The sequence below is a fragment of the Balaenoptera acutorostrata genome, chromosome 10 (assembly GCF_949987535.1).
Source record: "Balaenoptera acutorostrata chromosome 10, mBalAcu1.1, whole genome shotgun sequence".
In the NCBI taxonomy this organism is placed as follows: domain Eukaryota; kingdom Metazoa; phylum Chordata; class Mammalia; order Artiodactyla; family Balaenopteridae; genus Balaenoptera; species Balaenoptera acutorostrata.
Window position 1 is genome coordinate 93592438 of NC_080073.1, and position 10035 is coordinate 93602472.

General features: G+C 42.7%; 1 protein-coding gene across 1 annotated transcript in view; it reads left to right on the top strand.

The window, feature by feature from the left end:
* The window catches only part of KIF13A (kinesin family member 13A), a 214488-nt gene extending 205377 nt beyond the window's left edge, over nt 1-9111 (top strand). Inside the window, 3 exon segments of the mRNA XM_057554367.1 lie at nt 4-108; nt 6331-7128; nt 7130-9111. Coding sequence (XP_057410350.1) covers nt 4-108; nt 6331-7128; nt 7130-7168 — 942 coding nt within the window. The 3' untranslated portion in view covers nt 7169-9111.
* The last annotated feature ends 924 nt before the right edge of the window (nt 9112-10035 follow it).

Sequence of the window (10035 nt, forward strand, 5' to 3'; positions counted from 1 at the left end):
CAGAGCATGTCTCCACCTCAGGCACATAACCCTGGCTGCATTGTGCCCTCGGGAAGCAATGGCAGCAGCATGCCTGTAGAACACAATAGCAAACGTGAGAAGAAGATTGTAAGTCCTGGAACCATTTCTGTCATATTGCCTGGTGGTGGGTTTAAGGCCCTTTCACAGACAGTCATCCAAATACTTTAGAAGAAATTAAGATCTGTATTGAGTCTTGGCTTTTTTTTTTTAAATCATGTGATCATCGGTAATGAAATTTTGCATGGATGTGGCCATGACCTGTGATTTTTCTAAGTGTTCCTTCTATTTATTTACTTATTATTATTTTGCTTAGTATAAATTTGCTTAGGAAAAGGAAAAAGCCACTTTTAATGATTCTCATCTTTAAAAAGCATAACACAGAGATCACTTTAACTAATATTGAATCTTTCTAATGAGCCTGTACATATTGCCCAGATTCTGAAGTTAATCTACCTAGAGGAATTGCACTTACTTGGAGTAAGTATTCTTTCGTTTAGCTGTGGGTGTTTGAGAGCTTTTTTTGTGTTGCCTGATGCTATTGTCAAGATTATCCTGTAGTTTGTAGCCTCTCCACCATCCATCACTGCCCATCCTCATCATCTGTACCTCTGAGGTAGCCTCTTTTAATTTGCTGGCAAAATAGATTCCAACTCCCTCGGTGTCAGTCCTGCTTTCAGGAGGGCTTACCTGTATTTTACCACTGGTAGGTTGAAACCCTACCTGAAAAACCTCATTCCCTAGCACTTGGTTTTCACATTTCAAATTGGAGAAATAGTTTTTAAAACACTATGTACCAGGCACTTGGGATCATAAGCAATACCTCAGTTTAAAAATGCAAGTGTATATTCTCATGCCTGGAAAGAATTCTCTAATTCTGTGTCTCAGCTTTCACTCTCCTGTGGTTTCCTAGGCTTTGGATGCAGCTTGGAGCTGGAGGGGGCTGCTTGATGTTCACATCTGCATGCGGTCTGCTCTGTGGGCAGAGTGTGGGCCCTTTCCTTTCCCAGCTGCACCATGTCAGGCTCATTCCAAAGGGTCATCAGCATGAGGTCTTTTAACCTCTAGGTTCTAGAATATGCTGCAAACGCACACTGTGTGAAGCTGACTAGAACTTGACCCGGACATGTAGCAGGCCAGGCTCCTGCAGGCTTGGAGCACTAGGGGATCTTAAGAAATGACCTTCTCACTCTTCCTGGCCATTGAGAAAAGAAGGAAAGGCATCATTTTCCCCTCCCCTCTGTCCCTCTCCCCACCCACTGTCTCTGTGTCCTCCCTGTCCTTCTATCCCAAAGTCCCCTCCCCCCCCAGTCCCTGCTGGAGAAGAGCCTGCACGCCAGGCACAGCTGCTCCTCGTCCCTCCCAGTCTTAGTGAGCTCTTCAGTCACATACTTGACCTCCCCCTGCTTAATTAATAAAGACTGCAGCATGGGCTAAAAAGGCCAGGTGGCTAATTTATTATGCCTTCCATTCTCCGGCTGGTTGGTTCTGTCTGTCTATTGACGTGGTACCCATCACCATGCTGCACGGGCACTAAATTTTAATGTATTTTAACAATACATTTTGGTAGAGCACACCATCAAAGGACTGCTGGATGGCCCTTCTGGGGCCGTCCAGCAGCTAGTTTCACTGTTCACAATTTACTTTATAGTTATTTTCTTTACTTTCCTTTTATTATTTTAAAATAAAACCCATCTCGGGACTTTTAGCTAGCAGAGGGTAGAATGGAACCAGATTCTCTTGACCCAGGAAGTTTTGAGCAGCAGTTAGATTCTGTGTGATCAGACACACCATGAAACCCACTAAGCAGGGTTTGATGGAACCATTTTTCTTGCTGGGATCTTACTTGAGAGACCTGCCTCTACTCTCCTTAGACATCTAGCTCACTGCACACTCTTCATCTCTGAAACTATTGAACGGTTTGATTTATTTCAGATAGCAGCTTTTCCAGGATGTTTTGGTAGATGATAAGAATATTACTTGCTTGATCTGAGGTTCTAGTCTCTCTTTTGGAAGATTTCATTTTATTTCTCTTCTTACAAATGGGTATAAACTGCTTTATTCTTGTGTTCCCTATTCACTTTCTTTCCTTTTCCACTCTTGGAAAATTAGAGGGCGAATCAGTGGTTCAGTCTGATCAAAGGAGTTTGCAGTCATTTTTGAGAAGCAATATTGGGACATTGTTCCTTTTATTTTTCAGCCCATCTAGTTACCAAAGAAACCTGTCGTTTCACATAAAATATAGTAAATATAGCTGTGCTTAATTTTTTTTTTTTTGGCTTAAAACTGCATACATTTATTCTCATGTAGCTCTGGGGCAGATGTCTGAAAAGAGTCTTTTTTAATTTTTTCCTTTGTTGTCTCATCAATTTGGAAAGATAGACAAATGTACTTTGTGTCTTCTGTGAATAAGATAAAAGCAACAGTATGCCTTTGGAGTCTCTCTTTTTAAGTCATTATGCAGACAGAAGAGCAGAAAGAAGGTCAATTCTCCCTCTCTTGGGTCTTGCATAGAAAGCATATGGTTTTTGTCTCTCGTTTTACACAAGAGGAAACACGAGACTTGTTGAGTGATTTGCCCAAGGTCTCACACTTAACGAGAGCATCAGAACAAAAACCTCATCCCTCGGCAGAATTGGGCTGACTCCACGGGCTCCCAGAGATAGTGCAGTTTCATCACCTGCTGCTGCTGTTTCTTAAAAGGGGCTGCCCTCCCCTTAGTACCATGGACAGAAGTACTGGGGACCCTTGGCTGATGGAGTCTTTCTGAAAACAGACCATCTCTCTGAGGGACAGCTGATTAGAGCGGGAGTGAAAATGACTTTAATCAGGTGAAAGTCACACAGAAGGTCACTGTTTTTTTAAATTTTTTTAAAATTTATTTTATTTTTGGCTGCGTTGGGTCTGCATTGCTGTGCACGGGCTTTCTCTAGTTGCAGCGAGCGGGGGCTACTCTTCATTGCGGAGTGCAGGCTTCTCATCGCGGTGGCTTTTCTTGTTGCAGAGCATGGGTTCTAGGCGCGTGGGCTTCAGTAGTTGTGGCATGCGGGCTCAGTAGTTGTGGCTCGCGGGCTTAGTTGCTCCACAGCATGTGGGATCTTCCCAGAACAGGGCTTGAACCCGTGTCCCCTGCATTGGCAGGAGGACTTTTAACCACTGCGCCACCAGGGGAGTCCAGAAGGTCACTGTTTTAATGTGGGTTTTGATTCCTTCTTAAAATCAAGGTGTTTTGTCTATAGGTAAATATCAGCTGCATAAACTAAATCTCAAAAATCAAATCATGAATATTGTAGCTGTAGAGAAGCTTGAGAACTTGACTCCATGTCCCACTTTTAGGAAGAGTTTTCATTCTTTTTGTCCTTAAGACACAGTAGGAAGGTTCTTAGTTTAGTCTCCTTTAAAGTAAAATGATAAATAATGTTTCTGGTATAAAATGTTTAATATATAAAATAGATAAACAGCAAGGTCCTACTGTATAGCACAGGAAACTATATTCAATACCTTGGGATAACCTATAATGGAAAAGAATCTGAAAAAGAGTATATACTGTATAACTGAATCACTTTGCTGTACAACAGAAACTAACACAACGTTGTAAATCAACTACACTTCAATTAAAAAATAAATAAAATGGGGCTTCCCTGGTGGCACAGTGGTTGAGAATCCACCTGCCAGTGCAGGGGACACGGGTTCAAGTCCTGGTCCAGGAAGATCCCACATGCCGCAGAACAACTAAGCCCATGCGCCACAACTACTGAGCCTGTGCTCTAGACCTCGCGAGCCACAACTACTGAAGCCCGCGTGCCTAGAGCCCGTGCTCCGCAACAAGAGAAGCCACCGCAATGAGAAGACCACGCACTGCAACAAAGAGTAGCCCCCGCTCGCCGTGCACAGCAATGAAGACCCAACACAGCCAAAAATAAATAAATAAATAAATTTAATAAAAAAGAAGAAAAACATTTTTAAAAAATAAATAAATAAATAAATAAAATGTACAGAACCAAGAGATACTGTCTCCCCCCATCCCCCCCAAAAAAGTCTATCTAACCAAGTTCCCTTAAAATACAATTTAAGCCAATTAAGTCCTCTTTTCTCCTTGGAAGGCATAACTTCATAAACTTTCCATCTCCATTTACATGTTGGAAAATGATTCATCTCTACTCAGTTTTCTTTCTTCTAGAACTAGTTGTCCCCACTCCTTTAGCCTTTCTCTTTAGGTCACTCCCCTAACCCTAACCCCACCCCAAGTGCATAACTAGGTACTGATCCCTATTTGTTTTTGTAGACTCTTCAGTTTTACTAAGGTTATTCTAATCATGTAGGAATGATTGTTTATCTTTGTGATTTTAATAAGTGTATACCTATTTCTACACATTAAACTCATGCTTGAACATTTCACTCAGCAAAGTTGTATTTTAGGATGACAGACCTTTCCTCAGTGTTAGGAAGAAATAACTTCAGGCATAAAAAGAGGCCCCAAATTATAAATTCTCATCTTCAAATTTGGTTTTCCTTGCAACAGCTAACTTTTTAGTAATTAATTGCATCAGAGACTCTTGGGCTTGGGGATTATGTTTCTTTGCCAGCTTAAATTAGAAGGAAATATAAGAGAAACAAACACTTGAAATCCAATTTTGAGTCGAAACAAGTCAGGTAGAGAATCTAGAAAATATAGCGCAGGTTACTGATTCCGACAATTCTGTCCAATTTTTGCTCCTTTACTAAATGTTTCCTCCCAACATTAGGGAGAGATCTCTCTACCCCACCCCCTTTTTAACAGTGCTATTTAATTAGAATGCAGCTAAAGATAAGACAGAGAGGTTAGTGTTGCCAAAAATTTTGTTTTGCTGATTTCTGGAATTTTATCACTGATATTTGATAGTCACCTTTGATTAATAGACAAGGAATTAAGACTACTGATGCTTTTAAGTAATTTATATTCAAGCTATTTTAAAATCTAAAAAGAGTATTAAGCTATTTTTTAGGTATTTAGCATCTTATGAGATAGAAAAGAAAATATTACTGTAAAATTCAGCAGGTGGAATTTATGTTCATTTGTAAGCTCCCATCTGCTCTGTCCGTGGAGCGTGCTCTTCCTCACCCTCCCCACCCTTCTCTCTTCCTCACTTCTTCTCTCTCTTTTTGTCTCTCTTGAAATGAGTAAGGTTAATGTTTTGGTTCCAGGTCTTTACAGTTACTCTGTTGTTATACTGATGGCAATTTCATCCACCCTGCAGTGTCCAGGGTTATCCTTAGAGCAAGGACCACAGTCGTAACTCCCCAAGGGTAGGGACCATGCCTGTCTTTGCTCAGCATTGGTATTCCCAGTTCTTAGGACAATGACTGGCATGTAGAGGATGCTTGATGAATATTGTTGAATGAAAGTCACGTTTTAAAAGAGAAAAGGAATAGTTGCAATGTCATCAGACGTATATGAGGTTAATCAGAAATGACTAGATAGTAATATCATTTATTTTTATTTGAAAATAAAATGCCCATGTGTTTTATATTGTTTTCCACCAAATTTAAAAGAATCATTCACTCAGGGAGAGAGATTGGAAGATAACAGCCACTCTTGCATATTTACCAATCTTTATAAACAGAATCGTAAAGCTATTTGACAAAAGAGATTTTCATTTAACTCTCACTATCTTCCTCACTTTCTAGTCAAATCCTCTTCCATGCTTCTCAAAAACGCCAGAAAACAGTAATTGTCATATTGATTTAGTATTTTACAGACTTACAATATTTAGTGTAATACTGAGAATGGATGTTGAAATCGTATTCTTTTCCCTTTCGCCGTTGGGGTGTCTTTATTTACGGCCCTTCCTCCCCATAAAATAGCTCAGAAACATTTTGCAAATCATCGTATTTATCTGCACTTTGCTCCCCAACGTGAGGATTGTAAGAACATATGAAACAACAGCTCTTCTCTGCCTCTGGCTGTCCCTCTACTCATTTAATTAGAAATGAGAACATCTCCAACTGAAAACTAATCATGAGGAACTAATTAAAAGTCTACTGCACTTCCTTCCATCCTTTCCCTTAAACCAGGGGAGGAAAGGTTTCTAATTATTAGTGAGTGAGCACAGAAGAAATAAATCTCTTCATCTTGGATGGTAATGGGTTCATGCTCACAGATCTCTGAGGATAATGTGACAGGTGACAAGATTTAACCAAACTCAGAAAACAAAAACAAAAAACACTAAACACGTGAAGGTGAATGCCTTTAACAGTAAAGTGTTTACAACCTGTCTCAACAATGCAATTGCTATGAGGAGCTCATAGCTGACTTTTGCTTCATTTCTGTAGGACTCTGAGGAGGAGGAAAACGATCTAGAAGCTCTTAACCGGAAGCTGATAAGTTCACAGCCTTACGTACCTGTGGAGTTTGCCGACTTCAGCGTTTACAATGCCAGCTTGGAGAACAGAGAGTGGTTTTCTTCTAAAGTGGATTTGACGAACTCAAAGGTCCTGGAGAAAGAAGTGTCCTGCAGCCCCACCACCAGCAGCATCACCAGTGGCTACTTTTCCCACAGTGCCTCCAATGCCACCCTGTCTGACATGGTGGTCCCTTGTAGTGACAGCTCGGATCAGCTGGCCCTTCAGACAAAGGATGCAGACACCAGTGAGCATCCCGGAGCGTCACTTGTGCAAGACTTCAGACCATCCTCAAACAAAGAGTTGACAGAACTAGAAAGAGGCCTGGTAAAGGATAAGATAACTGTGGTGCCACTCAAGGAAAACAGTGCCTTAGCCAAAGGGAGCCCATCATCCCAAAGCTTCCCTGAGAAGAACTCCAAAACCCACTGTAGGACCAGCTCATGTTCAGAGCAAGATGCCTGCTCCAGCAAAAGTGGCCAGCCGGCCAGGGAGTTCTGCCCCAGGGAGGTGACCATAGAACACACCACAAACATCCTCGAGGACCATTCTTTCACAGAGTTTATGGGTGTGTCAGATGGGAAAGATTTTGATGGTTTGACAGATCCTTCTGCTGGAGAACTTTCGAGTAGGAGGAACCTACCAAATACAACGGACAGTAAGAGTGTCTCAGATGGGCCACAGGACCCTGGCCAGCTGTGTTCCTCGGCAGAGAATGACCAGGTGATAAATTCCAGGGGCAGTCTTTCGGGTCCTGTGCTATCAGTGAGCGCACCTAATTGTGCCCCAACTGCCAGAGGCCCTTCATCACAGTGACTTAGTAGGAGAGGTTCATTCAGATGTTTCTGACAGGGACGATGGGCCCACTTGGGGACCAAGTTCACATGCTGCCCAGCTGGCTGGCTATGGCGGAGCAAGTCTGCTTTCATAGTTTCCGAGTGGGGTTATGACATATGTAGGACCAGCATATGGGTTCATGTTGAATTAAGTGTTCACCTCGATAAGGATCAGTCAGTCTCGTGTTCACTCCCCGAGATGTTTAATTATGGGCTCTCCCAAGGTATCCTGGTAGCATCTACCATATTTCATCACATCTGTGATTTCTTTGATTATTAGATACGCTATTATTTTATGTATCATTAAAGCAAATACTTCCAATTAAACTATATCATATCAGCAGTTTCAGAGATGTTAAAAAGCACGGGGTGGTGGTGGGGGAGAGATGCATCGCAGATTTGATAAAATACAGCCATGTGGTGCCCATAGGATAAAAAATGCTTTGGGGAAGCATAGGTGAGTTCCCTGAGCAATTTAAGTGTGGGCTGTGGAAGTTACCCAGGTTGGTTTATTATAGTGTTTAATTTTCGTATTGGAACAAAATGGGTTTTTGCTAATATTCCTAAGGAAAATAGTGAATTATATAATTAAGAGTACCACCATCTCTTCCCATTCAGGGTCACTGTTTTGATCCCACACCCCAGCCATAGCTGTGTAAGGGGTATGGGAGCACCAGTCTTAGCAAAACAAAGAGCTGACAGAGTTAGAAAGCAGCTCAGTGAAGGAGCAGATAATCAGGGTGCCCGTCTGTCTCTCTGTTTTGCTGAGGAAGTTATCATCCCAGTTTGCTGGCTTCTTCCCCCAAGTCTTCCATACTAGCCCTTAAAATTTCAGTGTGTGGTCATTTATACCGCATATTCATAAATAAACTGCAAAAAACAAATAGTGGGGTCTCTTACAACTCAGAAAAGACTTCTTTCCCCAACATAAGAATAAAATAAAGTTACTCATTACTGTTCTTGCAAGCTCAACAGTCATTTGTTTAAAAGTCTTCAGCTTCCTTTACACTGATTTTAAGCAGAATCTGCTTTGCTGGCCTACATCAGCTTTTTAGTCCTTCTTCCAAGAAGTCCAGGAAGAATGTGGTCCAGGGGTTAATTCTTCACCCTGGAACAGTGCTTCTCAAACCTAAATGTGCAATAGACTCACTGGGGGGTGTTGGGAGAAGATGCCTCTTAAAAATACAAATTCCCAGGAGTCGCTGCCCCGCACACCTAAGGTTTTACTTCAGTCCCCGGTGGAGCGGGGTGAGGGGTGGTGTGGGGATAAGGTTTTCACAAACCCCCTGCTGAAGGGATACAGGGTAGGGTGTCTGAGGGCTGCCCTGTTAGAAGCACGGCCCGCAGAAGGGGGAAGAGGGGCAGCAAACTCCCCCTCACCCCCACCTTGTTTCATTGCCTGGATTATTTAGAACCCAGTAACAAGAACACTACCTGATTTTTGCTTTCGAAAGGTTCCAGAATAGAATAGTGTGTCCCTGCCAAAGGTCTTGGTTTAAAAGTGGAATTTACAAAGACATTTGTTGTATCAGGGTAATGTGGGACTATGGTGAGTTTTTTCTTTTTTAAAAAATTGCTTTAGTATTTTTGTTATCTTGGTTTTAATTTGTTTTGACAGTGTTAAAGTCTGAGGACTTTTTAAGCACTCAGGTTTGACTTTTGTTCTCACCCTGGTATGACTTAGAGTGTAGACCCAGGAATAACACTTTTTTTACTTTAACTTTAGGTCTTGCTGTCTGTCATTACTTTTCTTAGAATCTTCAGCCTTGGAGCTAGGTTCACCCCTTGTGTCGAGTACGTTCTAGAACTGGATCCCATAGTCAGCCAGATCCTGCAGGTCCCTCTAGGAAGAGCCCCTCGTGGGGGATGGTCTCTGTGGGTGGGGAGGGCGGGGACAGGAGCTTGCACTCACCAGCCTCTGTGTTCCAGGGGAGCACGACCGCTCCGTGAGAGGCAGCAAGCCAGAGCACCAGCCCATCTTTAAAACATGCTGCGGCCCAGCCGGACCTCACACCAGCGCGGAGAAGCCGTGGCTTCTGGGGCCACCTCCTTTCCCCTCCCGAGCCGGCAGAAGCCGCGCTTGGTCACTCGGCTGAATCGGCAGCCTCTGCTTTCTTCCAGAGAACCGAAAATCCTGGCTTAATGAAGTGGCAGTATTTTTGTGTGCACTCACTACACACCCACCCTGTGTAGAAACCTCCACAGATTCAAACAAACTTTATTCTTGTACAATTTTAATCAGTTCTTACTGTAGAATCTGGAGTCAATGCTCTAATGTTTTTTATAAATAGTATATGTTATGTATATGAAATGGTATCTATAGTATGTCTGGAGACAGACAAGTCTGCACACTAAAATGGGGAGAAAAGTGGTTTGTAGAAAATCGGAAGGTACTGGACTTCGTTACAAAGCAGCTTGGGCGATCTCTCAGAACAGGAGCAGATGAAAAAGATTGTGTTGCCTAAGAATGAGTTGTAAATCCCTCTTTGCAGCAAAGGTTACAGAATGCCGTTCTTTATAACCAAAGAACTTACATAAGACTGAATGTTTTTGCTGTCCACTCTTGTTTTATGTGTACATACGTGTTTGACTGCAAGTTCGGTGCCATAGGCCCCTTGGCTCCCAGGCCACGTGCTGCCGTTCTCTGTCCCGTTTCGTAAGCACGCTGAAAAATCTCACGGCTCCGTTCTTTGGTCTTCCACCTGGCCCGCCGCCTGCTGACTGGCCGTGGAATTGGAACCGTTGACAGTGACTGGGGCTCTGACCCCAGCGTTTCTGGTCCCTCGGTCCAGGCCAGCCA